General features: G+C 36.7%; 1 protein-coding gene across 1 annotated transcript in view; it reads right to left on the reverse strand.

The window, feature by feature from the left end:
• Nucleotides 1-10,937: 10,937 nt before the first annotated feature.
• The window catches only part of LOC137640063 (uncharacterized), a 103,749-nt gene continuing 101,096 nt past the window's right edge, over nt 10,938-13,590 (reverse strand). The window contains exons 3-5 of the mRNA XM_068372491.1: nt 13,305-13,517; nt 12,103-12,231; nt 10,938-11,464 (exon numbers count right to left, since the gene is read on the reverse strand). Coding sequence (XP_068228592.1) covers nt 11,417-11,464; nt 12,103-12,231; nt 13,305-13,517 — 390 coding nt within the window. The 3' untranslated portion in view covers nt 10,938-11,416. The remainder of the gene's footprint in view (nt 11,465-12,102; nt 12,232-13,304; nt 13,518-13,590) is intronic.

A 13,590-nucleotide genomic window follows, 5' to 3' on the forward strand; every position in this document is an offset into this window, starting at 1 on the left:
TTGGACGTGTCGTGGAGTCATATCCTGACGACGACGGAGTCGTGTGTTCAGCCAAGGTGTTGTTCGAGGACGTCAAGTCCCTGCGAGCTTTCAGCCACCTGGTTCGCCTGGAGATTGCCCCCTCTGACAACGATGATGGTGTTGGAGAAGATGATGGCGACGTCGAAGACGAGGGTGCGTACAATTTGCCAGCAGGACTGCCAGGGAACATTGTGACGTCTGTGGACAACCAGGAGATAGTTCAGGCTACGACATCTCGGCAACAAGCCACAGAGGTCTTAGTAGTGACGAAAATAGTGATACCAATACAGTAAGTGAGAGTAGTGAAAGTGCCGTAGAATCAGAGACATCGGGAGGACAAGGATGTTCCGCAATCCCATTGAGAAAGGCTGCTGTGAAGCAGCGAGATTTGATGAAACAATTAGTTGAGAATGAAGATATATAGGTCATAGCTGCAAACAGTAAAAGAAAACGGGAGTATCCCTCCTTCTGGTAGGTAGGGAGGGTGAAAAGAAGTAAGTGTAGGTGAGTTTGAATCCACAGAGGTTGGAAGTGCGTCAGGTATAGAGTACAGGAATGGGAGGGCCTCTCTCGTATATACAAGTCTAGCATTGTACAGAACCCGCCCCTTCCCCTAAAGTAATTGCCAAGGTATGGCTGTTTGGGAGTGGTAATTCCATTGATTGATTAAGGGTAGATTGCCGTATGATTGTATATATATATGATTATTCGATTTATGATTGTACATGTATACATTGCTTATTGAGATATTATTGCAGGCCTATTGCCTATTGCCTTTCTATTGATTGATTCATGTATGCATTATATGTCTGGGTACATTTATATATATTATTGCCATTATGTGTATATACTTGCAAGAATTGATTGCCCCGGGGTAATATTATTTCTCTTGATGTATATTGTGTGTACTCCATTAGAGTTGTTGTGGAGCGCTACGCAACGAGCCTAACCGAGTCTTGCAGTGGTTACTCCCCCCCCTGAGTTCGGTCTCGCCTAATTGTCCGACGTTTCACCGCCACTTTATTTCGGGTGTGGAGTATGTCGGGAATTTCGAACTGATCATTCGAAATCCCCGCCATTTAACTTCACAAATGTTGCGTTAAATTAGGGCAAGACTGGAAGATCTCGCGGGCGTTTCTATGAATGAGTGCTGTCCAATACGTAACGGCATTGTGGCGTAAATTTCTACCACCTGGTGGGGAAGGAGCGGGTGTCAGAGAAACAAAGTCTTTATTATTTACAATTCACGAAAATGATATTGTGTTCATTTATGCAGGCAAAATTATTGATGTATATGTTTAGAGCCAAGGACTCACTAGTTTGTTAGATTCTGGCAAATTACGGCCTTCAGCCGAAGTATTAAGTTTATCCTTTGATCTGACGTAAGACTTTGACTGTTTTTCTGTCTTGTATTCTATAAAGAAACTTGAGTAAACCCCTTGTTGATTAAATAAAGTGAGAGTTCCCGCGTATTTCACAAGGTCCCGTTAATTAGCGCGGGAGACAGTAGTTTTCCTTTGAGCTATGCTGAACGACGCTCGACCATTCCTGCCTAAATCCCGAACTAAGTAAGTACTGTCTATGGAGTTGTAGTGTGTCTCTCTGCCTCTGGTTCCTATCTACCACGATACCAGGTCGGTTCCTTTGTTAGTGTGAATTATGTACAGTTTTATCTGTCTGTAAATTTGTCATCCCTGGGATTAGGGATTTGTTTATATGCCTCAAATGATGTCTGCAGGCACCGGTATGTCATTTACCCTAGAACTATCAGTGTAATGTTGTAATTTCGCCTTGTTTAGTTCAACCATGGAGTTAGAGTTTTATGAGCATATGTTGCAAACCCCCTAAGGGTTACTGTGTTTTAAGGTCATAGGAGCCTGTATTTGAAATTCTTGTCAATGTCGAGTAACTTCGTGTGCACTAAGGTTGAAGACCTAACTTTCATTTTGCGTGATTTGTTATTGTGTTTTTAAATGATTATTTTTGTAATAAAACAAATTTTGTGATCATATTTTATTGAAACCCTCCTGAATTGTTTTGAAAAGCAAACCTCTTCAAGGTCTTATCATCGACCCATTCCATCGGGCCTAGAATCATGAGTTTTCAATAAGTCGGAGAAAAATTCTCGACACTATGCATAAAGTTTATTTCTATATATTCAAAGCTTGATACACTAGTTCTTTTTAACATCTTGAGATTTGAATAAGGCTGGAATCACATAGGAAGTGGCGCGTGACCTAAAAGGTGTCACGCGTGAAAAGTGAAGTATTAACAAAGATCTTTACCGGCTGTGTCACATACGACGTAATGACACCTGGTTCCTGGTGTGGAGAATTTTTTATCGAAATGTTTGAGTGGGAACTTAGTCCGGGAAAGTCTCCCTATGGTCGTTACACAAAGATCAACAGGGGAGGATAATGAGGACTTACTCTCTGGCACAAACACCCTGTTAATGACTTTACTACCACAGTTCACTAACCATCACTCTTTAATAAAAAAGGGGGAAATTTAATGTCCAGAGGCCGGAGAACTCCACACGTGAAAATAAGTGTAATTTATGGCCTACTCTAGCTTTGTCAGGTCTATAGTCATCTCACTCTTAGGCTCTGTTCCGACTCCGTCCCAGCTACCCCAGCGAGATGCTGGACAGGTATTTTACGTTAATGTAATTTGACAAAACCAAAAATGGGAGCAGTGATGTAAAGTAAAGTTTAAAAGTTTAAAGATAAGGATCTTTACCTTTGAAGCAAATATATTAATACAAAGTTCCTCGCTGTTACCACCTATAGACTTACTTAGGTTTACTCTTCAAATATTGGGTATTCTGTCCTGTGATCAAATATCCATAATTTACACATTGAAATAAATGAGGGAGCAAAAATACGAAAGAGGTTTAATTAACCTAATAATGATTTATTCACAAATTTACATTAACATAAAACGGACATCTTAACAAACACAAAAATGGTATCAAAAGAAATGCAATTCAAAATAATGAAGAATGGTTGATTAGACACGTGATCTGCAGTAATTAATAATCAAAATTGGGTCGGACACGTGACCCATGTGACCCAGAGACTATGCTAGTCTCAAAGCAAAAAAATAATAACGAAAAATATTTACACACAATCCCACCGCACACAGTCCAAATATGTAAAAAGCCACTTATTCTAAGCAAGTTAAATTTAGTCTAAGCTAAAAAATAGGGGAATAATTATGGCCATTGTTGTAGTACCTGCACTCCTTTGAGATTGCACTTTGTCCGTGATTGGCTGTTGACCTGGATGTCGCACTAGTTGGCACTTTGCACTCTTGAGTGGCTCACCCCCAAGAATCCTCGTTTCTGGTAATTAAGGTTTCCCAGGTTCCACTCCTTCACTGTCTCCAGCTGGCAGGACTCCTATGTGGGTTAAGTTTTGGGAGAGGGGGTGAGCCAGAGGTGCACGGGTTCACTGACAGTCAAGTCAGTCGGTCATGGCGTCGATGGCGACTTCCGAACGAATGGGGACGAGGTCGAGGGGGATCACCTGGCTTCACCTTTCCAGACAGGTGAGGGGCATGATGCGCAAGGTGATCCAATTGAGGTGTCATATCGGGACTTTAGGACAGGGCAATATATTGTTGCAAGGAGTGCAGAGGAGGCAGGATTTTGTACTAGATACTTTAGAGAAATCTTGCTGCTCTAAGGATGTTTACACATATAAAAACCCTACCTATTCTGGCTTGCTAAAAATTAATAGTTTAAATGATTAATTAGTAATGGGCTGGTGCGTTGGGCATACATCTTAAAATTAACAAACCTTAATTGGTATTGAGAAATAAAAGATGCATTGAAATTTATGTTTAAATTGGTTTAATGTTTAATCTCGACACACGTAGTCTGAGGAAAGAACCAACATACGCCGGGGTAATGCCCTTTTGTTGTGCGTATCTTCGCTGTGACGCCACGAGCATGGTGTACACTGTCGACACGTTTATTTGATTTAGTTTAGAATAGTCCTCCCGATATTTCTTTAAAGAAAACTTGATGTTGGAGCGAGCGTTTAAGGGGTAGCTACAGTATTAGTAGAAGAGAGCTAAAAATACGATTGAAAGAAGAAGAGTGAAGAAAATTCTTCACACCTGGTTCCTTATTCCTCACTCCGCCAAATAAGTTTGCGGGCACTCTATCTCTTTATAGATAGGTGCAAAGCTTCTAAGCTTATTCTCATTATTGTTATTAAGTTTATATTACTTGTGCCTTAAATAAATTAATATCGTAATGAGATTCTCAATTTTTACTCCTATTCCCTTCTACCTTGTAGTTAGATAGGAAAACACCATGCTATCATCAGTTTTGGCAACCTATTGTGGTCAGTTAGGACTTCTTAAATTCTTCTTTTATATGCATTGCCCTACCTATAAATACAGCCAGATCCCTGCTAGGATTTTTTAGCGTACCTAAGCTTATGTCTACATTCATTAGCTGTCCTAATTTTGGGCATGAAAATAAATGTTCAGTAGTATCTTCTTCATCTTTGCAAAAGTCACACAAATTATCTTCATATTTTCCCCTGAAATTTGCTTTTAAGTTGAGCATATTTAATCTTGCTTTCATCACAAGGGATGCCTTATCCAGATTCATTTCTCTGATATAAGGCAGTGGGCCATTTCCTTTAATAAATCTTATTTTTTTCATTACTTTCTTTTTTCTTCAATAGTTTCTTCTATTTTTTCCATAATTCTTTTCTTGATTTCTTTTTTCAGGGTCCTTTTCCCCAAACTTCTTATTTCTTCAACTTCCATCCCATATTTACTGCAGATTTCTTCTACTCTCTTGCTCCAGCACTTTCCATACGGGTTCTTCAACTGATCCTCAGTTATCTCTCTTACTAATATTTTTTCTTCAGAGTTTATGATATTATGGAAGAGCATTAATTTCTTATATTCTATTTTGTAAGACACCGGCCATATTCCTGTTTCTGCAAGTATGCCCCAATATGGAGTACTTGCAGGTAGTTCATGCCTATTTCTTATTATCTTATATTAGAGGTTTTCCAGATCTTTCATATCTTTGTCCCTTATTACACTCCAGGTCTCCACATTGGCAATTATTGTTGGTACTGCTACTGTTTCATATATTTTCTTTCTGACTTCCAATGCCATATTTCCTACTTTTCTCGTATCCCCATATTTTCTTATTTCTTGGGTCATATATGCGACCCTCTGGGTTTTTTTTTACTGATACTCAATTCTTTGTTTTCCTTCTCTGTGTACCATTCAACCAGATACTTATACTCCTTAACTAAACTTTCTTTTCCGTTCTTCACTTTTGTTTCAATCTCCTCCTCTTTCTCATTCTTTCTTTTGTTAATTCTTAATACACCCGATTTTTTTAGGTTGGTGTTGATAGTGAATTTCTTTAGGGTCTCCAAGCTATGACAATTACTTATGGCACTTTCTATACCTTCTTTCCTTCCTGTGGGAAACATTATATCTACAAATATCAGTGATTCTATTTCAATATTTCTTATCAATGTGATATTTTTTCTACTAATGCTATTGACTTTGTCAGTTGCGATACTGCATAGCTTGAAACGTATATTGTTCCTTGTCTCACATTTCCTTCAATCTTTATATCTTCTGTTGTATCTGCTGGACAGTTGATGGCTGCTCTACCTTTTTCATTCATTTGTTTTTAACTATCAATGCTTTTCCTTCCATCCCATCATTTTTCCCATTTATTTTATGCAATCCTTTAGGTCTAGCTTATCGAAGCACTTATATGCATCACAGAATCATACGTATGTCGACCCTCCCAAATAGGCATTATAGTCTATTACTGCATTTAGTGTAAGCAGATGATCAGCCGTAGAACTTCCTTCAATGCCTCCACACTGGAATCTACTCATCTCTTCTTTGAATCTGTCCTTATATTTTTTCATCCTTATTTTCTCGTATATTTTACTAATTATGCTTGTGATAAATAAGCCTCTTTTATTTTCTAGTTCCATTTTATTTCCTTTTTTGTGGATTGAAAGTATCCACATATCTTCCCACTCTTTAGGGATACATATACTTTCATCAATTTCGTCAGGCACGGAAAACGTGCATAGTAGCGTGTCGCACAAAAGTGAACCTGTTCACTTTTCGTGTCGCGTGTCGGGCAAAACTGTGTTCTTCAGCAGCACTTTTCATTTACTTGAATAGTAAAATTTCTTTATGATTTAGAAAAAAAAATCAATTGTGGTTGACCTGTAGTTCTCGTTTCTTATTTAAGGAAGAATAGAATTTCAATAGGCCTATACTTTTAAAAAATACAATGTTTTCAACCTGGTGTCGTATGTGCTTTTATTAATATAAATGAGTATGGAATTTAATTTTGATTTAAGAACAATATTAAATACTTCGTTTTCAACCAGCTGTTATGAATTTTTCATTTTCAAATATAAACTTATGATATAAAAGAATACATTTTGTTCAACCTGATGTTGTAAGTGTTATTTGGGTGCTATTAATTGTTTTGGTGATGCTCTGTGTGTGTGTGTGTGTGTGTGTGTGTGTTCTTTGATACTGTTTCTACTGTTGCTAGTAAGATTTAAAACTAATTTCAAATTCAACTGAGGATCAAGATTTTTTTTTTTTTCATGAATAGTTTTCGTCAATTGTAACCCCCATATTGCAAATATGGAAACACTATTGACTTCAGTTCCACATAAGTCTTGAATGACATTTTTAAATGATCACTTTTTTTTTCTATTTCATCAGTTTTTTTTTTTTATATAATATTCTCCTTTTCTGTTCCTCAATAGAAAATGCTCAAGGGAGTAGTAGCTTTTTTTTTTTGTCCATTCAACAAAACCAATGCAACAGCAGCCAAGGAATCCATTGCGTCAAGTTATAAACGTGAGCACGTGTCTACGATTATGTGACAGGTTGACATAGGGTGCGAGATGTCTCGCATTTTGGTGTTTCTTTGCCTCATGTCGCATCACTTCCCATGTGATTCCGTCCCAACCCTTATAAATGAAGAGCCTGACATCCCCACCTGACCTGCCCTCACTCGGAATATGAAAGAAGGCGTGATGGGGCGGGGGGGGGGGTCATTTCAGCTATCTTAACCTTGTCAAAGTTATTTAACCCTGTTTCAGATAATGCTAGTATATCCAAATATTTCTCATTTATCAATTCTCTAATTTGAATAGTCTTATTACCAACATATTGTATATTTACATCGCCACAGTTTATGCCACCCTTAATATCCATGATCGGTATTTTCTGCCAGTCTTTTCAATTCCAAATCATAAGCTTTGCAATTTCTTGAATTCGCTATGTGGTCATTTGGTTTGTTTAACTTTGTGCAATTTATATATTTTTCTGAATATTTCCCGCAGACTTTATCATCTGTCTTAAACTTGTAATTCTTCAAAATGTCCATACCTCTGACAGTGGTAGCAGATGATCATGTGGTACCTAACGGTGAACACGTATGTTATAAGTACCCCATCGCAACATAACTTTGTCACCATTATCATGAATAGCCTTCCGTTAAGGATCACATTTCAACAAGTAGCGGGCAGTCCCATATGTAGCATTTTTCTTGAATACCAGACTTATCTTCTCTTTTATGTTTTGGATATGGTCCAGGCAACGATTTCTCTGAATCTAAGCATTTACCACATCATCATTGTATACATTTTGGGTTTTAGTTTTCCAGTTTTCCTCGTCTCGGTGTTGGCAACCATGGTTTGAATCTTGATTGCTGAAAATATTTGCTCATATCTGTATGTTGTTCCGGGCATAACTTTAGGCAAAGTTTCTTAATTCTGGAAAATGTTTACCAGGGGTATAGTGCGCCACTTGTAATCGTGCAATACGCCACCATTGGCGCATGCGCCATAGGTTGGCCACCCCTGATGTAGGCTATTAATTGATTTAATTACCAGTAGATTTTTTCATTAACTTTGCCAGCATATGCCATTTTCTGTGGTTTCGGTCCACCAGTGTTTGAAGTGTTATCTTAAATGATTCCATATTCATTGCTAGATTATTCGCTTTCTTAGTGAGATCAGTGGTCTGGGTGGAATTTGCTGCGTATGCGCTAAGCTCCACAACTTGGTTTTCCAATTCAGCGATTTTTTCTTCACATTCATCTAAATCAAGGTCTTTCATTTTCAATTCCTCCTCCATTCTTGGTATAGTTGTCTTGGCTATTCTGGCTTCATCCACATGTTTGCCTCTATAAACGCACACTTCCTGTGGTAGAACCTTTAACAGTCACATCTTACCCGTCTTCCCTCGCAGATCCACATTGGGGGCAACTAGCCATGATGTACCTTGACTTCTTATTCTAGTAAGTCCATGAGATTAACTAATAATTTTCAAAGATTTCTAAAACGAGTAATATAAGCTAAAGCACAGCTCATGGCGAGAATTAAACAGAGCTCCGTTCTCTTAATGTTTGTAACTTTTTACATTTGTGCTTGGTACACCGTAATGAATATTCTAGTTGCCTTACGGTCAAAAGTCCCTCTTGCCGTATTATTCACCGTATAGGGTAGCCTCATAGATATCTATGGGTAGCTTAGTACCGTCGTTGCATGCCCTGTGATCCAATGTTAACATTACTAGAGGATCTTTTCAGGGTCCCACATTTTAGCCTTTTATTGTATCTCCATTCCCTCTTCCCTTTCTTCATCTTGCAGCCCAGCCTCTGCTGCATATTAGTTCATGGTGCAACTGCTCGGGTTTCGTTCCTGCTGCAACTAGGATGGCCTCCCCGGTCCCAGCGCCGTAATATGTGGCCCGAATTTCACACATCCTTCTATTGTCATTATCGTATCTTGATCCTAATATTCTTTTTTAGTCCACGCATTCCAGCGTGTAGCTATATTTCCCGTTGTAGTCTGTAACCTATTTTTATGTCACCTGTTGGAGGCATTTTAAGTGTTATCATTTCATATGCGTTCATTTCTATAAGCCCAAATTCATATTTAAATTCCCCTCTTGGTTGAAGGGGCGGTCACTATTCTTAGGATGGATTTGAATATATCACATATGAATTTATTCATTATCAATTTAGCTGCCTTACTCAGGGACGTAGGATTGTTCTTTTGGGTGAGGGCCAAAGCTTGAAAAGTCACTGACGACGGGGGTCTTGGGGCCCTTCCCTAGGAAACTCTCTTTTTTTACGAGGCAACACCTTAGATGCGATTTCCTGGCATCTGACAGCAGATTTTAGCAACATAGTTTTTTTTTATGTGACCAATTAAAATTTGTAAACAATGACTCTCATGAAATACTTCTAGGTCTGCTTAATGCTTTTACCAAAAAAAAAAAAAAAAAAAAAAAACATACAAACGATGTTAAATTTTGTTATAAACTCATGCCAAAATCGTTCAAGTCAGGGCTATCAGTTTTCTTAACGTTCTAAGTTTTTATTTACGATTTGCTATATCTATCATTTATTTTTCAGTTCCAATTTTATATTTAAATTCTTAACAGCTTTTATATACTTTTTTAATTTCGACTAATTTCTAGTTTACAGAAGACAACTATCAAATGTTTTGATTGATAATCATGTTAATTGTCTTTGGTTTTAAACTAATGTGATAAAGTATGAAGATGAAAACCTCACCAACAGAGACGAGGCCTACTCCATAGACTTGATAATAGCCTACTTCTTTGGTCATAAATGGATTCTAAAATACCTTCCTTTGCACACACACACACACACACACACACACACACACACATATATATATATATATATATATATATATATATATATATATATATATATATATATATATATATGTGTGTGTGTGTGTGTGTGTGTGTGTGTGTGTGTGTGTGTGTGTGAAATAGAAAACACCACCTTTGGAAAATGAACCTCGCAACGTACAATATCTTTAGTTAGTAAACTGGTAGACGATTTTTTTTTCTTTTGAATTGACAGGCTGACCACAAGGGTCAATTAGGATGCATGTTGGCTTACTAAAAGGTTTTCTTATCTTTACAATTCTTATCTTTATTTTCAAAACTTTCACTGTTGCTTAATAAGGACAGTATACAAATTAATATCCTAGAGATTACTCTACCTTTTGTGATCTATCAGCTCAGTTATGACGTTAACAATTTTTTTTTCAGACATTTTGTTATCTTCTGCATGGATCCATAGCTACAGTGCAAGCTTTTTCGCATAGTTATTATTACAGTTGTTTTTATTGTTAAGTATGACATATAGTTTTCATTCTTATAAGGACTGGAAATTCTGAACAAAATCCTGGCTAGCGTTTTGTGATGAACTGTAACATTCGAAAAGTACACGAATCCTTTCTTGATTCTTTACTATACAACAATTTCGCTTTTCTGCACTTTAGTCTTATTTCATTTTCCCCATTCTGGTAACTAAAAACATCTCACCACCGCTACACACACACACACACACACACACACACACGTATATATATATATATATATATATATATATATATATATATATATATATATATATATATATACGTGTGTGTGTGTATGTGTGTGTACACACGTACATATGTGTGTGATGCCTCTGTCACATTCGGGGAAATTCTAAAGAATTTTAACACCTCCGTTGAGATTTTTCTTATTATTTACATCACCATCATCATCATCTACGCCAGCACTATTAAATGTAGATATTATTTTTGTTTTCCTTCTAATGATAAATTTACCTTATATCATCATATCTACTGTATTTTGTACGTAATGGTTACTTTTTTTTCTCTCTCTCTCTCTCTCTCTCTCTCTCTCTCTCTCTCGGCTAACATCACGGAGAAAAGAGTCGCGGATTGAGTGATGACAAAAGTGTGTTTTTCACTAAGGATGAAAATCCAACGCATTATTAAGTATGAAGTTGCTTCATGTTGAAAGGACAATATCAAAGAAACACAAGATATCAGAACATAATTTTATTCTATTCTTATGGCAGTAATACAAAACATTAATTTATTTTAAAATGTTGGAGACAAAAGAGTTTGTACACAAATATTGGATATATAAATGGAATTTTGATATTTATTATCATGAATATACCGAAACAAATAGAAAAGGATCATATAATTTATTATTGAATAGTAGTACCCCTTATCTCCCTTGAAGCGCCCAAGTCACAAGCCCTTCTGGAAAAAGTAACTAAATCAAGAATTAACAACTCTGCTTATTAATATTTTTCATAAAATTCAAATGAGGATCTTTGATAATGTAACACTCCCATATTTCTTCCTGTCTCGCATCTGAAGTCTGATGATCTATTAACAAACTTACAGTTTGTCAATAAAAGCTTCCAGCTATGAAAAAAAAGGAATGATAAAACAACTGGATAGTCCGGAGAGAAAGAGAAAGAAAAATAGATAATGATTTTGGATCAGTTACCTCACCCACGGTACCAATTTGGTTGATACATGACAGATGTAATTCGATTCTGAAAGATAAAGAGAAAAGAATAAGTGTAAAGAGGTTTCGTAATTATTCCAGGAATCTGGTTATATCACTGATAGCAAATAAGGTATTCTGAATGTAAAATTTTTATCTGACTTCCAGTCAAACGAGTAACAGACATGCAATTCTAGGACATGAAGTGATAAAGAAAGAGGAAATAGATATACACAAAAGTGCGAATTTGTAATTGGTATTATATCTACAGTAAAGTCCAAGTTTTAATCAAACACTGAAGTTTCCTCTGCAAGAACTCAAGATAAGTATACAACAGGAAAATATATTAGCAGGTTTAATAGAAAGTACTCCATTAACCTGATATATTAGTTTCTTAAACTGGAAGTTATTGATTTGTTTCAAAGGAAATTTGGGCTGGCAAACACGGAGGAAATAGATAGGGAATACGGTACGTGTACCTTACTCGACAGTGTTTTTTGAGTTAGAGAGAGGTTACAAATACTATATTAGAAGTTAATGGAGAATGCTAACTCAAATATCCACACTCGCAGGTTACCTCAGACTCCATGAATTTTAGGATGGGGGTAGGGAAGGAAAGAACTTAGAAGGGACATTTTCAGAAGACTGGGCTGAGCGACACACTGGGACCAGACGGCAGAGGCTCACCAGGAACTGCTCCAGGTTGGTGATGAGCTCCTTGCGCGAGTATCCTTCATTAAGGAGGCTCAGGAAGAAGTGGCGGTGGCGGTACAGGAATTCTTCGTACTCGGACGAGGCCCGGATGATTCGTCGGGGCTGCTTGGCAGAACATTAAAGGGGAGTGTATAGAATGGTGAAAACGTCGTTATTGATATTATGATTACGTTTATTTGTAAGCTTTTTTAATAATGTAATAGTTATTTGATTGCTCAAGATGAAGGTTAATATGTTCTACTACTGCTTATACAAGTATTTTCTCAGGGTCTTATTAGGAAACATCACGAAATTTATTAAAATGAGAGGCTATTAATTGCAGTCTTGCCATGTTCCTGAAAGTATGATCAACTTACTTGATTAACACAATGATTATGTTATGTGAATTATTAATTCTTTAATGAAAGATTAAAGTGAACCTGAAATTTCCCTTAACGGAACACGTAACTACATGAAGTCCACGAACAGCGAACACACAAGTCATTATAACAAAGTACACATCTACATCTGCATACAAACATTATCATACGAAGAGATTATGGCTCCATTGTATAAAACGATTGGCTTGGCTTTTAAGATAATAGTATCAGGCATTAATTGCTTATAAAATAATTGCACACAGGCCTAATCATACTTCCATTGATTAACCTTGATAAAATATTGCATTGACACATAGTTAATTATGGTTATTAAACTTTTTGTTCTCCTTGGATAATGCTTTAGAAATTTGCATTTTTTTTAAAGAACCAAAGAGATTTTCTTTCAAAGAAATAACGACATCTCACATTTAGCCATAATTTTGGTTGAACTGCTTTATATATCACTAATAAACATGATCTCTCCCAATAGACTTTATTTATTCTGCATGGAAACTATCATTTAAGTTCATGTTTACTTGTCATTTGAATAATTTATGCTTTAATGATTTTTAAGTCATCGTCTATTAACTAAAGATCTTACTGAGTAAAACAGCGGTAAGGTAAGGCATTATAACAAAGCAAAAAAAAAATTTTGTCTATGCTTTTTACGTCCTTCCCTTTGTTTCCCTTCCTCCTTAAAACTTACCTTTTAGCCAGAAAACTAGACCTATCCAGTGGTATTCAGGATAACATAATAAACTTATGATAACGAATATTTGATTAAAATATGTAAAAACTTCATCACCTCGCTCTTACCTCATCCATCAATTCTTTTTCGGTAGCGGGTGGGACTGTCGTCCTTCTCTCTTCTTCTTTCTTTTTCAGTTCCTCTTCCGTGAGTTTGTGGCAAACAACCGGAGACTTTAAGAGGGGCATTTTGAGAGCCCTCTCTTCGTACCCTGGGCAGCAGGGCGCTGCGCATAAGGTTACCCCTCGCATTTCTTTCCAGCCTCCCATGCAGCAGGTGAACTGAAAGCAAATGTGTATATTGTACAGGTAATGTAAAGAAACATGCTTCAAAAACATGAAATATTTCCTGCTT

Source organism: Palaemon carinicauda, chromosome 4 (assembly GCF_036898095.1).
Source record: "Palaemon carinicauda isolate YSFRI2023 chromosome 4, ASM3689809v2, whole genome shotgun sequence".
Classification (NCBI taxonomy): Eukaryota; Metazoa; Arthropoda; class Malacostraca; order Decapoda; family Palaemonidae; genus Palaemon; species Palaemon carinicauda.